At 40.5% G+C, this 20,231-nt stretch overlaps 2 protein-coding genes across 2 annotated transcripts in view; both read right to left on the minus strand.

The window, feature by feature from the left end:
* Window positions 1–20,231, minus strand: part of LOC139695781 (lutropin-choriogonadotropic hormone receptor-like) — a 484,244-nt gene that overhangs the window by 33,290 nt on the left and 430,723 nt on the right. The gene's annotated exons all lie outside the window — the stretch shown is intronic.
* Window positions 1,610–19,943, minus strand: LOC139695759 (uncharacterized). The gene is made up of 3 exons (XM_071594537.1): window positions 19,535–19,943; window positions 9,521–9,668; window positions 1,610–2,328 (listed from the first exon to the last, which is right to left on the minus strand). Exons 1-3 carry the CDS (start codon window positions 19,722–19,724, stop codon window positions 1,758–1,760), a joined length of 909 nt encoding a protein of 302 aa, XP_071450638.1. The 5' UTR covers window positions 19,725–19,943; the 3' UTR covers window positions 1,610–1,757.

Here is a 20,231-nt window from a genome sequence, read left to right on the forward strand (position 1 = left end):
TTTCAACTGCGTTTTTGAGCATCAGCTACTGTCGCGAGAATTTTACGAGTCTGAAAAATAGCGAGTGGCCAGCGAATCAATTTGAAAAATATCTCATTCCGAAATATACACTTTTGTACTTTTTAAATGTGACTCAACGACTATGTATGAATTGAATTTGAAATCAAAGTATTTAGTTTCCCGATTTTACTGTATGACACGTGAATTTACATGAACTCAGCATTTAGATCGTAAGTAACGACAGGAGAAATTCTGTTTAAGAGGCACTTTGAAGGATAATATCGTTTCATCTGATTAATGAAACCGAAATTTCTATAATTCTACTTTCGAGGTAGATCATAGTGTGAAATTCCTGTATGGGGGTAACTTAAGAACCATTTTACTAATTCATTACATAATTTCCTATTATCGGATGAGACGAATATCCATAATAACCGTCCGTACTCCGAGACAGGAATCAGAATTTTTTTTTTCTGGCGAAGTCGTCTTCAAGCCGCGAATCATAACTCATCAGAATTGCCTTAAAAAAAGTGGAGATATCACATTTTAGATTTTTAAAAAGAACAACTTCGTAATATCACGGAATCAAATTTGACATGAAATAAACAGATTGCTTTTTCAAATTGCACCTCTGAATGGCTACCTTCTGGAATTCAAGATGATATTTCTGCCTTGAACTTAGTCATAGTCAATAATACTCCTGATTTTTGATTGTCTGATAACTAAACAAGAGAGAAATAACAACATATTTAGCTTTGCGAAGAATTTTTATGGGGCAAAGGCGGCTTTCGAGTGCGAGGGGGTATGGACCACTGTGTGATTCGATGTTTCTCTAGGGTTACAAGAAATACGAGTACGCAATACGCACGCAGAAATTACTTCATCCCGGAAAATGCGCAGGGCAAATAGTTGGGTCGAGTAATGCTTTATATTCGAACACACTCCCTAAGCAACAGTTTTCATGGTGTGAAAACTATTCACCTTGACCGAACGCGGATGCCTCGCTGTCCGGCCAATTGTCTTAGCCAATTAAGCCACCGAGGCGTTCTCTCTCACAAAGGGATTTTGGGGATTTTTAAAGGAACAAGATGTTGTAACGAAACACCGTACATACAACGTTACATACACTCGAAGTTGTGCGCGATGCGCCAGAGTCCACGAGGTTAGAGCCAACTTTAAACACACTAGGGGCGTTTTGCCTTTAACACCTCTCCAAGAAACTGCGCGAGATGCCGTGACAGTAATGCACATTAAGCAGATGACTACTTAATGACTTAAAAGTATTTTTGGAAACTCTGAAGGGACATTTCCATTAAAAATTACAAAACTGAAACAGGCTTAATACCAAATGATAATTATAATTAGGGATTTATAGTAGATTTTTCGTATCTCCTTGAATTTTTGACACAATTTTACAAAATATTTAAATTTTAAGGTGAGGATTTGTGGAACTGGCGTCGCGGGAAGCGAACCCTGACCTGCAGGGACACTTATTTTCGAGCCCTCGCCCATACTCTTCAAAGTTGGTGGGTTATCCTCAAGGAACGGGGATTTCAGATGAAGGGTAAATTTCAGAGAAAGACACCACATTATTAGAAACAACACATTTATTAACAAGTGAAATTGATCTCTGGCTTGGCTGGGCTGGCTTGAATGTGGACGACGTGGCCCTGGAACACTGAATTCACCCGTCGTTCGTGGAAAGGCGATTCGGGCAAGGTTCGCCCCGGAAAAGGCCACTCCCTCCCATCGCGAGATCATCTGGAAGCGCTCGGGTCCCGGCTGCTCTGTTGCCCCTGGAGGATGGCCTGAATGATCTGCGTTTTCACCAGGAGTCTACGGCCGACCGGCACCCTCTTCAACTCAGACACGAGGGACAACATGAAGAGGCGATCCTCGTCCCCAGACTGCTCCGCCCGGCAAACCACGCTGCTTTTGAGGATTTCCAGGAGGTTCGCCTTGAAGTCGAACCGGGAAACGGCCCTCCCGCGGCTCTCCCCGCTTGACATCCCGTCGTTGGCCCTCTCCTCCTCCCACGGCGGGAAGGTCTTCGGCGCGGCGGCAGCTTCGCACCCACCGCCACCCTCCGCCCGCTCCGGACTCGAAGGCGGCACGGCCGCCGCCTTGACCTCCCTCCCGCTCTTGCCTTCGTCGCCTCCCTCCAACGAATTGCCCCTCTCGGCGAATGGGGCGTCGCCCAACAGTCGTCCGTCGTACAGGGTATCCTCGCCATTGCTGTACTCTTCCTGCGCCAGAGCCGCCACGCTTGCTTGCTTGCTCTCCTCGCCGTGCATCAAGGAAGACTTGAATCTCGGGGTCGTCGATGTGCTGGCGGAAGAGACATGACAGTTATCAACAGACGGGTACATTGACCGTCAAAAATCACGGGAGTTGGAAATAAATATGCGAATGAGAAGTGTTGACTGATTTTTTTAAATGAGTGTATTGCAGAAGATAGGAATAGAATGGAGGGAAAGGAGGGTAAACCGCAACCTATACATGTCTCAGGCTGTCGATTTCGAGTGGAGTACGAGGAGTCCGGATGGGCAGTGTTAGGAAGAGGTGTAAGGCAGGGTTGTCCATTATCACCGTTGCTGTTCAACCTGTATGCAGAGGAGATGATCAAAGACGCATGGGAAGAACTGAATGTAGGAATGAAAGCCAAGGGGTTGCAAGCATTGCTGAGTGAATTGGAAATTCAGTGTGACAGGTATGGGATGAGAATCAATATTAGTAAAACAAAGGTTATGCGATTTTCTAGAAAGAAAAAGGCTAAGCTAAACATTAAAATATGAGGGCAAAAACTGGAGCAGGTAAACAGTTTACGTATCTCGGAAGTGTTTTTGGATCAACACGGTCAAAGTAGTATGGACGTAAGGAGAAGAATTGCGCTAGGCAAAGAGGCTTTCACTAGGAGGAGGGAATTGATAACAGGGAAGTTGAGTAAGGATGTTAAGAAAAGACTCGTAAAAACGTTTGATGTGGAACGTAGCTATGTGAGCGGAGCGGAAACGTGGTCATTGAAGCAGGAGGATAGACGTAGACTGGAGGCTTTTGAAATGTTGTTGTGGAGAAGAATGGAGAAGAAAACAAATGAGGATGTACTTGGTGTGGTGGGCGAAGAGAGGGGTTTGTTGGGAGAAATCCTATGGAGGTAGGAAAAGTGGATGAAGGGGGTATTGACCGGCAGTGGGATGTTGAAGACTGTGATTGAGGGGAGAATGTTAGGCAAACGAGGAAAGGGAAGGAGCAGGATAGGAATGTTGGACGGGATGAAGGGAGGAAGAAAGTACACAGAGATGAAGAAGGACTGGACGTAGAATAGGTTGCTGGATTGTGTTTTGATAACGGTTACAAAATATTTATTTTATAGTTGTGTCCAACGAAAACCTAACTTAACCGGTAGATTACCTTATTATAATAATAAACAAGCGCCAAACATATCCGAGAAACATAATGAATTAAAACTTTAGACATCCATTTGAAACAATTCCTCACACGTCATTGCCTTTCAAAACAAATAAATCACGTATGACGTAATTTAAAAAATGACAAGACGACAGTTTCCTCAACCAATTAGTCAAAAAAAGTTTTGGCTAATCACGTTTGAAAGCATTTTAGATAACTCTGAACAAAGTAATCATTGTGTGAACAGAATAAGAAAACTTAATTGCTTACCTTCATTCCATTTTAACGACCAATATCATGACACAAACGCAATTCAAAAAAGCGAAAAGGGGATCCTCTATACTCGATTGAATGCCTATATCATGATGCTACTATTCAATTAATCTGGAATAAAAACCTCAAAAACAGCTCTTTGCAAATTTAACAAATTTTTCACGCAGTTTTGATCGATGATGCCAAACTTCAAATTTATAGCCCTACTCAAATGCTCAACGACCGGTTTAGCCATCCCTACAAATTTGCTTACTATGCCTGTATGGAAGGAAGGAAACATTTTTCCAGTTGTTTCTTTCGAGGAAACGAATTTTTTAATAAAATGAAATGAAAGATACGAGCAAGCAAGCTCGTAAGAAAGCCGTAATGTGGGATCCCGGCGGCGGCAGATATTTTTCAGTGGTATCCCGATTCCTACTTGAGGTGCTTTGTGTAGGGCACTTTGAGTCAGAACGCCGTCGGATGGGACGTTAAACTGTTTGACCCCTTGGCAGCTTTCGTTTAAAGCAGGCTAATATCGACGCCGAGTTTCTCTCCAGACTTCATCCTTTCCTGTCCATCCATAATGGCGCAAATGATCTCAGCTATCAGTCGCCTCCCCTATATACTACTATTACCCGTAATTTGGTGGCCCGGGTGTTCTGACGACCTGTAGAACTGAGTGGGCCTAGGCAATAATATTTACTCTCGCCTGGTATGGCAGGATCACGTATATCAGATATATATATATATATATATATATATATATATATATATATATATATATATATATATTCATTCACATGGAAATAGATATAAAGAAAACAGATCCGTTCGATTCCGCCTTCCTCAGCGCTTGATACCCAATTAAGCGTCCCACCCCAGTAGGGAGGCCATCGAGTGTTTCACGTTAACAACCCTTTTGAGGAAGGTAAATTGAAGCCAACTCAACTATTAATCCGAAGAATACCATGATGGACTATTTAATGAAGAAGAGTCCTAGCAACTCTGGGACTCGACCCAATCGATCGTGTGTCGTACCCGATAGGGGAGGGGGTAAGGTCCGCGGTCGTCATATCAGGAAATCCTTGCGAAACGAAAGCAACATTAGCAGCACAGACAACACAGAAGACAGCAAAATTAGTTAGCATAGGAACTTGGAATGTTAGGCTGATGTTGAAGACAGGAAAATTAGACAGTATGAAGCGGGAGATGGGAAGAAAAAAAATAGATATTTTTAGGTCTATGCGCGGTGAGAATATCAGTGTGGAATACTGGAGTAATATAGAGTGGAGGGGACGAGAGACAGCAAGGAATTGCAGTAACTTTGAACAAAAAAGTTGGACTAAGCGTAGTTAACATACAGCAAGTAAAGGATAGAGTATTGCTAGCAGAAGTAAAAGCAGGACCGATAAACCTGGACATTATTCGGGTGTACATTCCACGAAGCAATCATAAAGAGGAAGAAGTCGATTGGGTATACGATCAGTTAGAGGACAGTCGCGTGTGCTCCTGCAGGGAAACATTTGATAGCGATGGAGGATGGGAACGCGACGGTAGGTGAAGGAAGAGATGTCAATGGGATGAAGGACTACGGTTTAGTGAAGAGGAATGACCGCGGGGAGAAAGCAATTGAGTTCTGCAGGAGACAGGGATTCAGAGATGCAGTGACAGGAACAAATACCTCTGTTGTGTAACTTATCTGTTGCCAGAATGTGAGTGGCACCCAAACTATTGTTCAATAATTCCGATAACACGCTAATGCTATTGTCGATCTATAATCACACTGGCAGTAGCAGTACCTATCTTTCTTCAGCTTCGGGTCAACCTTCCTTTGAAATTGACTACCTCCCCTCTTTAAAACCCATCTTCTAATGAATCTGTGAATCCGTCTCCTGGCGGAGAACCACGCTAGAGGGAAGATATTCTTAGGTCTCTCCTAGGTCATTGCGGAGTTCTCGGCTGGCTCGCTGAAAATCTCAATGCTACGCCCCGTGTTACTTCCACCGTTGTCGTAGGTGACCTGAATATGGTCCAAATTACAACGACAGCTTTTGATGCAATAATTGAGTCAAATCAATAAAACTTGCATCACATATACACTTCACACCAATCTAACGAGATAGCATAAACTTTCTCTTCCTCACAATAAATTATGCGAATGTCCTCGTTGAGAATTGGATAAGAGCAGACTGTCTTCAGGCATTCTGTCCCATTGCAGATGCTTCGTCTGACGATTTCTTTAGAGGAAAGCAGAAAGTTAGCATAGCCTATTGCTCGTCGACCGTTTCTGTAATCGTTGCCAAAGACTAATTAATTGTGCCCCAACTTAAAATGGCTGCCGCCGAAGCAATACTTTCTTCAAATCTATTTATATGTTGCCACAAAAATATATATTTTTATTCAAGTTAACAATGCATGTATAACATTGAGTGAACTTAACACGCACGCTCTAATGGCAACCCTGGGACAAGACCTTTGATATTCTTCTCCGCCCAATCGCTATGGCTACCTGTAATCCAATTTTCCTCAGTAGCAAAGTATGCGATCACGGGTTTATGCATCCTAGTTACAGTGATTGGTATCTACGCCAGGAATTGCGTTGCGTTGAACTTAACGGCCCCGAATGTTCCGTTTTTGTTAACAATCGCGTCTCGAGATCGCGCGCAGGGTATGAAGCTCGGTGATCATGTACATTGACTTTGACGATAGGTGATAGGCGTTAATGAAGGGCTTTTTTAACGTCGATAAGGACGAAGGAAAAATAATCCGGCTGGAAAGTAAGGAAAAAGAATGGGAGGATTTCGAAGAGAGGAGATAAATTGTAGGGAGGAGATACTCAGAGGTAAGGGGAAGTGCCAAAGGCTCTGATCTTAGGAAAAGTGTGAATTATGCGGGGAAGAAGGAGATAAGAAGATTAATGTGAGCATGGGGGGGAGGAGTGGGGAATATGAGGAGTGGGCGAAGGAAAAAGCTTACTAATTTACCAAGAATAGTTTCAGGAATCGACGTGGAAGGTCTTAGACATTGGCAATTTAAAGAAAATTCTGGGCTTCGAAACGTGATGAATGAGTACAGAAATATAATAATAGCTTGATGACGAGATTCATAGTGAGTTTATAAATAAAGAAAAAAAAGTAGTGAATCATGCGCCTTTGTAAGAGTGATGAGCAAATCTTAGATTAGAAATATTTTCAGAAAGAGGTTGTCATTGAATTATTGTCGGGGAAAATTGAAGAAAAAAATATTTAAAGGTGAAATATAAAATTAATCGAGTTTGAACCTAGATTGTTAAGAATTCTGGAGCAAAATATACAATGGAATGAAGATTATGCTGGAAAAATTACCGAGCTTTATCAAAAATAAGAGAAATGATTTTATGAAAAAAAGTCTGAAATATCTGAAAATTCCTTGTTGAATTTATATTTTAAACAGTAAAGATAATAGTCGACTGTAGACGTTTAACTTCTTACGGAGCTCGATGAACCAATGACTCTTAAGAAAGTGATATTACGGCAGTCTAAATAACACTTCTATGGACTAGGTGTCGCCTTCAATCTTAAAAGACATCTAAAATTATAGTGCATGTTGTTCACTATGGTTGCCAAATACACTCAAGGATAATGCAAAAGACATAACAAGTTATCATAAAAATTTGCTTAAGTAAGCACACTGGCTTGCGCATTGTGAGCTGTACTGGCGGAAGAAAATCCAGAATCCATCCCATTCCTACTTCATTCGAAAGACTATCAAATATTAAATATTAAATTCTGGGAACTATAAAATAAAATCCCTCGAAATTTTGGATCGCGTACTGCGTAGAAGAGCTAAATTTGTAAAACATTGTTCTGATAAACTTAGTAGCGCATCCAATATATTAGAGCAGCTAGGCTGGGAATCACTCACGGAGCGAAGATTAAATTGCAGATTGAAGCTGTTGCAAAAATTGGAAGGACGTTTCTTTAGCAGTGATGTTGAAAATGTATTATTACCCCCATCATACTACGGTAGGACAAATCATTTCAATAAAATTAGAAAGATGTAAAAAATTAAGTGTAGAAAAGATAAGATTTAAGATGTATTTTTTCCACAAACGAGAAGGGATCAGAAGAACATTGACCCGAATATGACCCGACCGCGGTAGGGTCATATTCGGGTCAAAATTAGTCTGGAGTGTATTCAATCCCTGCCAAGCACCCTAGCGGTGGCTTGTAGGGTACTGAAATAACTAAAGCGGATGGAGTAATTTAAAGAGTTAATTTTCAATTACGAACTCCGTGGGGATGAGTTCCCATTTGCCTAAAGGAATTCCCGGGAAAAAGAATCAAGTCGCCCAAATATTATTATGTTATATCGCCTGTAGGATGAAATCTATAATATAACTCTGCACTAGTATTTTGATAACTACGAAATATTTAAATTAATTAAATGATTCTATGAATCTGATTGGGAGAAATAATTAAGTGTTCCCTTGAAAAACTGAAAATTTTCGTTCTTTAAACTGGAAATTTTTTTCCGTCCGACGTTCCATGTTCTTTTATTCATGACACTCCGGTTATTCTCAGTTCATTTAACGGTTTGCCACGTGGTTTCGAGAACTCGCGAGATAAAACTAAGTCTGTTAATTAATTCAAGACAATCAACGAAACCACAACGGGTGAACACCCCGTAACTTTTGGCGTAAAGTCCCACGCTCGTATATCTCAACTCCGAGCAAATGGAAAATAAGTTGTCAGGAAAATACATTCAGTGTGACGCAGACGTTCACAAAAGACTTTTGACACAATCTGAGCGGGATTTTATACCAAAAGTTGCTCTTCGCTGCAAAATTGTGCGAGCAAAATTTACTCTTTGAATGGTGCTCCTGAATAATTCAGTGAACGTTCCATATTCTCAATTTGTACAGACTACATGTGGATGCCCAGAGAGCGAAGTACAAAAAAATAACATTCTCCGCACTTTTACATGCTTGGGAAAAATTTTGTAGAATGAAAGGCAGTATATGAGGCCGCAATAATCGTACCTCATTATATTCCATTTCAGAGCATGAACAAATTGAAACATAGCAATCTGCAGTCATTTTTCCGAAATCATGTGACATAGCGTTTACGAGCACTGGCTCCTTTTTACTAAATGTTATACTATTTTGCTCATATTACTCATATTCTACGTGCACGAAAATATATGTCAAAGTCAATATAAGCCGAGATATTGATTGCCCCGATTATTTTATCACGAAAGTAAAAGTAAGACCATTGGATGTCCAAAAGTTTGAGACTCCTTTTCCGAGAGTAATCAGCAAAATTAGCACCTAAGGTACCCATGACCGATAATAATATCTGTTATAAAGTAATTAACCGGGACCAAGTATACTTACTCAAGGAGTTCATAATTATTCAATCACCATATCCCTTTTTCCCTATTTAAGTATCTCTCAACTCAATTTTGCACTCTTTATTTCATTCCAATGGTACCTTCAACCAATTTTCTAAGCCTTAAAGGTAATTTTCAGGCAGAATAAAGCAGAGATAAACTCGTTTACTGAAGACATAGTTAAAAATTAACGTTTTAATAGTCAACTGAATTTCTTCTGAACGAATACATAACGTGAAACAATGCATTATTGTGGAATTAAATTATGATGTATCTTTTTTTAAATTAAAACTAACATACGTAAATAGGGAAAATTGAAGAGAATACGAGAAAAAAGGACTAGGTGGAAATAATGAAATTCTCATAATTTCAGTGCAATATTTACAACGATTCCGCATCGGGCCAATCCAATTACAAAGGGCGCTATCAATGAAATGTTTCTCACGAGTGTGTGAGCTGCTTATATTAATATAGGGTTGCTATTTACATTTTATTCTGGTGTAGAGTTCCCAGGAACGAAAGGCGGTCGAAGTACAGGTATTTTCTCTTCTTCCGCACGACTCCCTCGTGAATGATTTTAAGTTCCCTTACGTAGTGGTCCCTCACGTTTTTCCACCGCTTCTGGATTTCCTTCGCTGTGGATGAAAATGATCAAAATGGATATAAAAATACCACATGATGTTCATAATAGGAAAATCGTTTGAAACAATTCCACCGACGAGGAATCATGTCCTTCGTTTCATTCCGCGATTGGACATTGCAATCCTAACGGAGACATCCAAATGCCTAGCACTCCTATCTACAGCTAAGACCAAAGGGAAGCATAAAAAAACCTAAGGTTCCAGATATCGGGGATTCTGGAGAGCAAATGGCAAGGACCTATTTCTGAATTGTAGAATATGATTTAATTTGTGAATTAGACAAGGTACAGAGAAATGCTTCGATAAAAGTTGTCCTGGATAATTATAGAGCGCCAGGTAGATACGAATTGGAGATTTTGGATTAGAACTCACTGGAAAATTTCGTGCATAGTAAACTGCACAAATGAATTAAACTTGCTTAAAATACAAATCAGCCGGAAATTTACCGACTGCTGTGAAAATGTACAAGGGTTTGTCGAGGAGAATCGAACTATGCATAGGGGAAAAATATTACCATTACGCTATAAGTATTGGGAGATATCCGGTGGGTAAAGCGATGGACTGTCCACTTGGGGGCCCTGGGAGGCCTCTGGGCAGGGTGCCGCGGTGCAACTTTGTAATTATTCCGGCACCAAACCTTCCTAGGAAATCACGTGAGGTAGAGTGAAACGAACTGGGCCCTCTACCCTCATGTGTGAATTTCACATGCCATCGGCCTTAGCACTAGGCAAGTTATATCCTCAACTATCAAACCAACAACTGTGGTATCGTTATTATTACATGGAAACGTCAAAAGTCATGGCAGCCAATATTTCAGGAGTGCGTTTCCTTTTGAGAAAACTTTCAAGGCATATGAGTTAAAATGGACAATTTTTCCTACCCGTGTAATAATTAATCGGATTAAGTAGGTGCAAAGAGTATTACGTGGAACAAAATCGGAATCACCGTTGAGAATTCATTACTATTAATGTCCCAAAAAAAGCAATTGACAACAAGTGACTGTCAAACTCTGAGACAATTTTTAAAGCTCTTAGTCTGGAAATCAATCGTTCGAATCTGATAAGCATAACAGTTTCAGGCTCAACTGTGTGGAATTCCTACGTGATGAGGGTAGAAAAAGAAACTTTGCACTTCCACATAAAGATTTAATGGAAGTGCAAGTTCACAGTGTGAAGCATTATATCTTTATGTGAAAGTGCAAAGTTTCTCTTTCTACCCTTATCACGTAGGAATCTGGTTTGGTGGAATTAACCCATGATTAATTTGATAACAATGTAAAATTGTAAGTTTGAAAAATTACAGAGTCGTTTTTTAATCCTTTTTATGAGCCTTGTTGTAACAATACGACTTGATGTTCTTTGATGAGAAGTGTGATAAGTGAAGAGATTATTTTTTGTGTGATTGAAGAATATGCAATTGAGAATCTGCAAAATTCTTTTTTTGACCTCCGCAATCTACTCCATTTTGCAATGAGTTAATCGGATTAAAACTTCCCATAAGGGTATATTGTTCCCTTTCGCAAATAGATAATCTCATACTGTGAAATTTCTTAAAAATAAAGTACTTTTTCGGAAAAATAGTTGTCACGACCTTTGAAGTGAACCACATATAATATAAATTCGAATGATGTGCATATTGACTTAATTTTTCTACTTGATCGCCACTTAAAAAAATAACACTTCTGTACTAATGACAAATCTAGGCCTAATGCGGGAGGTCAAAAAGTTCCCACTGGAATCTCAGTTTTTGACGTGACGCGTACTTGAATGCAATTTTTCATCGTCTAACATATTCGCGCCGATGGGTTTCTTGGATTTTGTGGCACACAGCCAACATTTTGGGGGACCAGGGGGGAGGGAGTTGAAATGGTTTACGATAGTAAAATATGCAAGTATTTTCCTCAAATAATTTTGTAAAAAGGAACTTCTGGTAACTTCCAGGACTTCTATGACCTGAAAGCTAATTGCGAAGTGACAATTTTCGTGAACTTTTGAAATGAAAATTCAACAATTTCATCCGTCTGAACGCAACGAATCTCATTCCACTTAACTTCCCCACGAATGCTTGTACGGCCTTCCCTAAATCCATCTCATAACTGTCCAAACTTTTGAGCCATTCATTACTGAAAGCATGTAAACTTTACAAAGTTTACGGTGAATTTTGGCTGCACCGCAGCCTTAGACGCGAAAAAATAAAATTTCCGGGACGGGCTTCAAAAATGTGAAGGATTTTTATACACTGAGTGTATGTATGTCTTTTTATTATGCACGCTTGAATACAAGAAGTGTTTCGTGAAAGAAATATACGTAGAAAAATTAAGAAAAAACTCTTTTATTTCCCGTAATTCTCTTTTCCTTAAGTTTGCATTATTAAATGACCAACTGACCCTCGAACACGACCTACGCCTTGCATACCCTGCTCTAAGTATTTGAGCATGGGAAACGGACGCATGCTGCTCCGTGACCGTGTGCAAATGCAAACACTCCCTCCCTCTCCGAATGCTATATCGCGTTCTTTCATTTCTGCGTACCATTCTTCACGAATTTCAATGTAAAAACGCACCGTGTGCCGAGAACATAGAATTTTAAAACCCCTGTCTCGCCGTTTGTATAAACGGATCTTAATTTCTTTGAAATAATTAGTTTCAGCAATATTTTATTCAGCAATAGTTTGTTTCAGCAACATGCATGGCGTAGGGAATCCTCTAAAAAATTACTTCTGATTCAACACAGTTATTCTCTTGATAAAAAAACAATATTTTCATTCGCACTGTTTTTAACTAGTTTACCGTTTTGGGAGGACACAAAGGTAACACTCCTACATTTCTTAGCCTCGCCGAAGAGAAACCTGTCATCCAACACTACAATAAACCCTTCCTCGATTCTGCATACCTCTCTTCATCCCTTTCAACATCCCCATCCCATTCCTTCCTCGATTGCCTAACTTTCTTCCCTCTATATCACCGTCTTTAAAATCCCATCACCAATTAATATGCCCTGCACCCACCTTTCCTGCCAAATTTGAAATAATTATTGATATTTGCTGATATTTATTGATATTAATTTAGTTCATTTAATTAATTAGATTAATTTTATCCCAGTAATTTTATTCAATAATCGGGGTAAAAATCTTTGGGTCAAAATTAGTGTGGTGTGTACTCACCCCCTGCCACGCCCTAGCGCTGGCTTGCAGGGTCCTAATAAACAAATTTATTTAAAAAGTTTGTAATAAGCCAATTAGCCATGAAGGCCCCTGTCCATCATCTTCTAATCACCAGTGTCATTCCGGATGAAATCAAGTTCTTTGACCAGTTTGATGACGAAAACTTCCATGAAAAAACTTCCCTTATCTTAGGCTCATCCATCATCTTTGTTGTTAATCTACCAATTAAAGGCAGGTTTTGGGTGATATTTGACAATTATTATACGCAAAATTTTGCGTGGTCTTCCTCTTGCTCGCCTAAGATTACTTCTTCATTTACTTCTTCGTACTTCCTACCTGTTTTCGTGACGATTAAATGGCCGTGTCTCTTCCATACTCTTATTAACTTGGCTACAGTTCTCCTTCCTACTACGACTTGAAACATCCAGCTACTTCCCAATTTAACCTCCGGGCACATTTACTGTTTCCTCGAAGTTGACTCATCAGTTTACTCTCTCTTTATCGGCTATAATTCTACTTCCTCCTTGATTCCATGCTGAAACAACCGAAAGGAAGACGTCACCGCAACAACCGTGTGAGCCTTTTGAATTAATTGCCGCATATTCGATACAATATGCATGTAATGCACTCGGGTACACTTTGCTTAATCCATTCCGTCCCTCTTCAATGATAAAATTTTATCGCTTTGCCGCGTCAAATGAAACGTATTCCTGGGTATCAACGCGATTAATTTGTGGAACTCATTGAGCAAATGCGTTCTACTGAGGTTGAATGAAATGACTTAGCTCTTGAAAGACAATACGCTATGATACTCCCTGAGAAAAATTCCCATTTTCTTACGGAATTGTTCTCAATTTTTCTGAACGATTCGTCCGTGGAAATAAATGCCATCATATCAACTCTCCCGCTTAAAATTTACAGTTAAATGATTGAAAAGAGGCGACGAAAAGTGGTATGGAAAGACCAGAGCTCGAAGGATGAATTCGTTTTTCGCCTCCCTATTGCAAAATCTAATTTACTACCAGATCAACTTCGGAGAATAATTCATTATCCATTTGGTATACATTTTAATGTTGGTATTTAACTTCTGATTGCACATTTTTTTAGATTTATATAGTATCCTGCGGGCTACCACTAGGGTGTGTGGTAGGGGTGATTACTGCCCTTGACTCACAAGTCATTTCCCACATAGCGTGGTCGGACAGACGTTATTTCATTCTAATTCCATTCATCATCAGTGGGAAAAATGACATTTTAAATCTATCAGTTCTATACTAAATCTCTCTAATTTTATTGGCATGATGTGTCCTACCGTAGTGCGATGGGGGGAAATAAAACATTTTCAACTAAATAATGCTAGAGAGACGTCCTTCCAATTTATGCAAGAGCTTCAATCTGTAATTTAACCTTCGCTCCATTAAATGATTCCCAGCTTAGTTCCTCTAATATTTTGGATGCGCTACTAAGTTTATCACAACAAAATTTTACAAATCTAGCTCCTCTACGCTGCACGCGATCCAATTCGGCAATCACTCCAACTTCGTGAGGATCCCATATAGTACTTGCAACATTTTCCAAATGAGGCCTAACCAGCGAAAGATAAAATTTCTCTTTGACTTTCTCATCACATTTACCCAGTACTCTTCTAATAAATCCTGCCAAAACTCTTCTTATAAAAATACCTTGGTCGTATTAGTAAAAAAACTATTGGGAGAGAAAGGGAGAGACTCGATACTACGAGTACCAATTTGGGACGGGGGAACCATGCTAAAAGTGAAAACGGGATAGGTAAGCTTTATCAGCGCCGTGTCCTTGAAGATTGAAGAAGTAAATACACAATCTGACTGAGACCCTAACGCAAAGTTTCCAACTCCGTTCACGGTCTCGACCCTCTTGAAGGCGGAATATTCTCATTGCTAGGGACCTCTGGGAGGAGTTTTGTCAATGCCGTTGCAATTTTTAATCGGTCCCTCCATGTTCACGTGAAAGCAGGATTGAACCCTCTGAATTTCTCAAATTGGGTTTTGTAATTATACATATTACCCAAGCTCATTTTGCATATTAGGTACATATATTGATAATCTAGAATGAGAAAGCTACTAGCCTCGCCATATTAGCATTACGGATAAAAATTACCGGATGAACAATGCTTTTTTTACTGATAGTAAACAGCAACAATGTACCCAACCCAAATACAGCAAAGATGTCAATTTTAGTCCCCTAATTCCTAAAGACTCCATTTTACCATAGCAACTGATCAAGGTCAGTTAGTAATAAATATTTTCAAAAAGATTTACTAAGGAGAGAATTCAAAGTACCGGGGATAATTTAAATCCTAAATAAATTAATTGATCCATAAATGTTATTATCACTTTAACTTGAGTTCAATTCTTTTATTCTCTAATCTCAATTTTTATTATCGAGAACACAATTCACACTTGCTTGCTTCCTGTTCTCAATCTTTCACGTTCTCCGAGATTTCAGACGAGTGGTCGACTTCGCATTCAGGTGAAAGCAATCTCCGAGAATGGTGGACAAGGGAATCGAACGGGAGGAAAGAGGAAAGCAGTGAAGCGGCGACTGCACGAATGCGCCCATTGGCGGTCCACTTGGATGGGCGACCTGTACGTATGTCCGACCCGATCCTATACGAGTACAAACTCACTATCGATTACGCCCGATCTCAATACTTGAGGGAGTAGCTGCTGTTCTAGTTGACATCTTAGTGGATTACTTCGATCTAATCTTTCGTATCAAATTGGTTAAGTGCTTACTTTATGGTTCATTGGTCAGTCAAATAACTAGCTACCACTGCAGCATTTTGTTCAATATTTTTTTGAACGCGTAGACACGAATCGATTGCCAAGAAGTAGTCCTTTGGGTATTTACTGTAGTTATAGTAAATTTAAAATAAAAAAAATTGGAAATTTTTCCACAAAATAAAATTTATTAATTCGACCGGTTTCAATGTAACTACATCATCGTCAGGGGACTTGACAATGATGTAGTTACATAGAAACTGGTCGCATTAATAAATTTTATTTTGTGGAAAAATTTCCACTTTTTTATTAATCATGATATTCCACCATATAGTAGTCATAGTAGTTTCATTGGATAATTAATACGCATTAAAGCGATTATAAAAATACATACATGTACTTTTAATACACTTTGGAAAGAAGATATAAGAAAATAATAAAATGTTTTGTTTGAATTCCTAATTGAGCTATTGAAAATCTAACAATTTTTTCGATAATAAGTTTTGACAATAAACTACTTGACCTCTTAAAAATGTTACTCATACTTAATCGCATGTTTTTAGCTCGTGTTCACCAAGTTACACAGAATTAAATGAGTGATATAAATCTCTTCGACTTTCTTAGTTAAAAAAAACTTTTATCATAGATTCACTGATTATTAGGCGCCATACTAGTACTTTCTACGCCATGAAGACTTGAGTTTGAGTCCTAGTATCTCTTGCTATAAACGCGGTCTCCTTTTGATGACATAAGCATCACTTTAAAGCTCGTTGTTATACTTTAAGAAAAACAAAAATGACCTTTTGGAGGCAAATAAAAAAGCATGTTAATGCTCGGGGAATGAAAATAAATTACAGGGACACAAGGTGAGGTTTAATGTTTCTAATTTTGTTGCAAATTCATTTGCTCTAGAAACTTAATTGGGAAAAATATTTTACAATTATTTTCATAAATATTTAATGACTAACGTCAAGCGTCCCATGTGCCACAATTGAAATGCCAGAACGTTTTAAATTCTCAAAGCATTAATGTTACTTTTGATTAATTTAAAAAGTTTTATCCAGTTAAAGTAAAGTATACCAGGACAAGCTCTTAGCTTTTATTCTTTTCATCTAATTTGGATGATGGTTTTTATTGAGATTTGAGGGTTCAAGGACAAATTCATTACGTATTTTAAATGTACCATCAGACAATCGCCTTCGCTTTATATTGCTTGACGGGTGCGATTGTCGGAATTATATCCAACAGGCTCACCTAAAAAACATGGACTAGAATGACGTTTTGCTACAAATGAAACAAAATGAAATAACACTTGATAAAAATTGCAACAAAATGAAATAATAATTTAATCTAGAGAGAATGATAGAAATAATACAGTTCTCAAAACGTTCCACATATGCGGGAAATGAGAATACCAGCGAGCTTTTTCACAAGAAATGCAAATGAAAACTCATGCCACAGCTAATTTAGAACAACCTCCATCGCTATAATTTCTCAGCAGTTATTTTTCCACTTCGTAGTAATAGTAGTATTAAGGGGAAGCGACCGACAGCTGAGGTCATTTGCGCCATAGGGGATGGACAGGAAAGGATGAAGAGTGGAGAGAAACCCAACGTCGGCATTAGCCTACTCTTTACGAAAGGCGCCAAGGGGTCCGCAGTTTAACATCTCATCCGACGGACGGTGTACTCACCCAAAGTGCCCTCCAACAAGCACCTCAAGTAGGGCTCGAGATACCTCTGAAAAATATTTAACACCGCCGGTATTTGAGCCCGGGCCCTCTAGGTGGGAAGCCAGTACGTTAGCCCCCGCACCATCTCGATCCCCTTTTCCACTTCGTATGCATACAATATAAAAATGTTTCACTGTAAACTCTATGCGTTATGATGGAAGGAAAAACTGCATTTGAAAAAAGGGTATGAGAATATATTACTATAACACACGGATAATTATAAGATAGTATCCAGGCCACTTTATCTTGTAGGCGATCGGCACAATTTTACTTTATTGGACACCAATCGTCTTGAGTTCGCGATATATTTTTTTACATATTTTGGTTCCGGTTTAGTTAAAAGATTTCCCATATTGCTCCTCGACCCGATGGTGTATGGTGTAACCCACGGCTGCACACACTACCTTGCGACGCCGGATCGCAGGGCATCGTGCGGACGCTCGCCAAGGATGTCAGAGGGGGGCGGCGTTCGCATTACGAGGAACGAGGAGGGCAGGGGGAGGACACGGGGAGGCGCAGTGCCCAGGGGGGGAGGCAAAGAGCACGCTAATCGCAGCAGCGAGCACAAGAGATAGGCCGCGCGAGAGGACACGCGAAATAAAAGCGTGGCGAGAGAGAGAGAGGGCACGGGTCGGGCCGTGACCGCAAGGACGCGACTGGCGACCGGGCGGTCTGACGCGGCAGCGGTGGCGAGCGGGTGCATTTTATTTTTAACTCGGAGGGTGGGTGGGGGGGTGGTGTGTGTAGTGGCCGAGGGGCACGCGGAGGGAAAGTGAAAGAAGATTAGGGGGAGAGGCCTGGAGGAGGAGGGTCGCGACAGTCACAACCGATAATGCCTCGCTGATATTTCACTTCCCGCGTCCTCTAGTCTGTCACTCCCCAATTGACCAGTCCGTGTGCCCAAAGGTTAAAGCACTGCCCCTTGTAACTGCGCGAAGCATTTATTTCTGGGGCGGGGCGGGGAAGAGGAACCAGAGAGTGGTCAAATCTACCCCAGGAAGAGAGAAGAGAGAGAGAGAGAGGCGGTTGCTACGTTTCCATCCCCTTGGCAATGAACACAGATTCAAGGAGGGGGTTCCAGATGACATGCCACCCGTCCCTACATCATCATTAATATTGTACATTAATATTTTGTTGAAACATAAAATGAAAAGAAAAATCCAAGCGCGAAAGAGTTTTTTAATGCAAATACTCATCAATTAGGAAAAATGTGTTCGCATTGTAAAAGTCCACTACTGTCAAGAATAATAAGAGTTTCTCAATGTAATGCAATCACGTCCAATTTCATTACAAACACGACTCACAGCAGTTTATTTTATTAAAATGACCAAAGAACGGTTCGACTCGTAATATTACCTACAAGGTAGCGACTGCGCATGGTTATACGATTATATTTATATATATTTTTTTTGCAGGTTCCCTTCACCTTTCCCCATCCATTTGAAAAACCCTAACCCCCTCATCCCTTACCCTTTCCTCTTGGTGCTGCACCCCCTGCCACACACCTTTTTGGTGGCTTGCAGGGATATTGATGTAGATGTAGATTACAAATACTCATGTCCTCTAGATTTGACCATCTCCAAAGGTATGCTTGGGTTTCCGGGAGCCATGTATTGTTGTTGTAGTAATTAATTGGAAAATGGTTTCGTACACCGCAGTTTTCAAAATCAGGGCTATTATATATTTGTACGTCGCCGAAAAGCGTTCTATTTCGAAGATATATTATATATATAATATAATATACATATTATATATAAGATATTATATATATATATATATATATATATATATATATTATATATACATTTATTAAAAATATAATACTTAACCAAAATATACCAGAGACACCTATATTATGGATACTACGGCCTATCAGGGATACTGGTTCGACGAGGATCTTTTCGAAAAGCATATAGGGCAAATAACGTCCTCCACGAGCGAAATGCTATGAGGTATGGGATTTGACTATGGAAGCTCTTTTGCCAAGGAGGCAGACATGGAATAATCGTAATATGGTATACATCGCACATTATTTATGACTGAAGGAGAGCTTTAGATTCAGAGACCAATTTAGATACTTCTAATGAAGAGGACTTTCGAACTTTAATTAGGAGACACTTTCTATGAAAACTATACCCTAAAAACAACGATATAACAACGGGGAAGGAAGACAAAGGATGAAAGAGTGGAAATAAAAGATAGCTCACCTTTCTCCTGCTTGGTGAACGGGGACATAGTTTCCCAGCCAGCGGTGCACATTTTGAGGACCTCTTGCCAGGCTTGTTTCTTCTTCACTCTGTCGTTGTAATCCTCCAGATTGCTATTCCATATCACCGGCCTTCTCTTCACTTCCGCAATCAACTGGTCCATCTCCAGAGGTTCGTAATAATTTTCCATGGTGTTAATTGTGAAGAGGCACCAATCGCCTCAGCCAATAGGAATTGAAATCGCAGCTCACGCCGAGCCGGTGCGCGAACCGAATGGCACTGAGTCGACTGAGCCTTAAGAGTCCGGGCGGCGGAAACCGCCGACTGCCCGGCGCCGGTGGGCGGCGGCAGCGGCGGCGTAGGGATACCCTGTCCTCCCTCCGAGACGCCCGCCCGCTGCGTCAAGGCTTTAACCGCTCCCTCGAAAGTATGGGACTATCTCCCGTCGCGAGATCGCCCCCCCCCGGTCGGGTGGCGAGGCGGCGTAGGCCGTCGTCCCTTCGAGCAGTCCCACGGCCGCCGAGGCGACGGCGGGCCGCCCAGACGGCGTTCGATACGAATGCGAGAGCGGGAGGGCGCCGCCTCCGACCCGCCGCCCGCCCACGATCACCGCCGCGCGGCAGGGTCGGGAAACTAACTCATCGGAGGCGGGTCGTTTTGACCCTTCCAGCCGAATGAAACGGGGTGCAATCGTCAT

This window comes from Hetaerina americana, unplaced genomic scaffold, assembly GCF_022747635.1.
Source record: "Hetaerina americana unplaced genomic scaffold, ioHetAmer1.1.p SCAF_63, whole genome shotgun sequence".
NCBI lineage: Eukaryota > Metazoa > Arthropoda > Insecta > Odonata > Calopterygidae > Hetaerina > Hetaerina americana.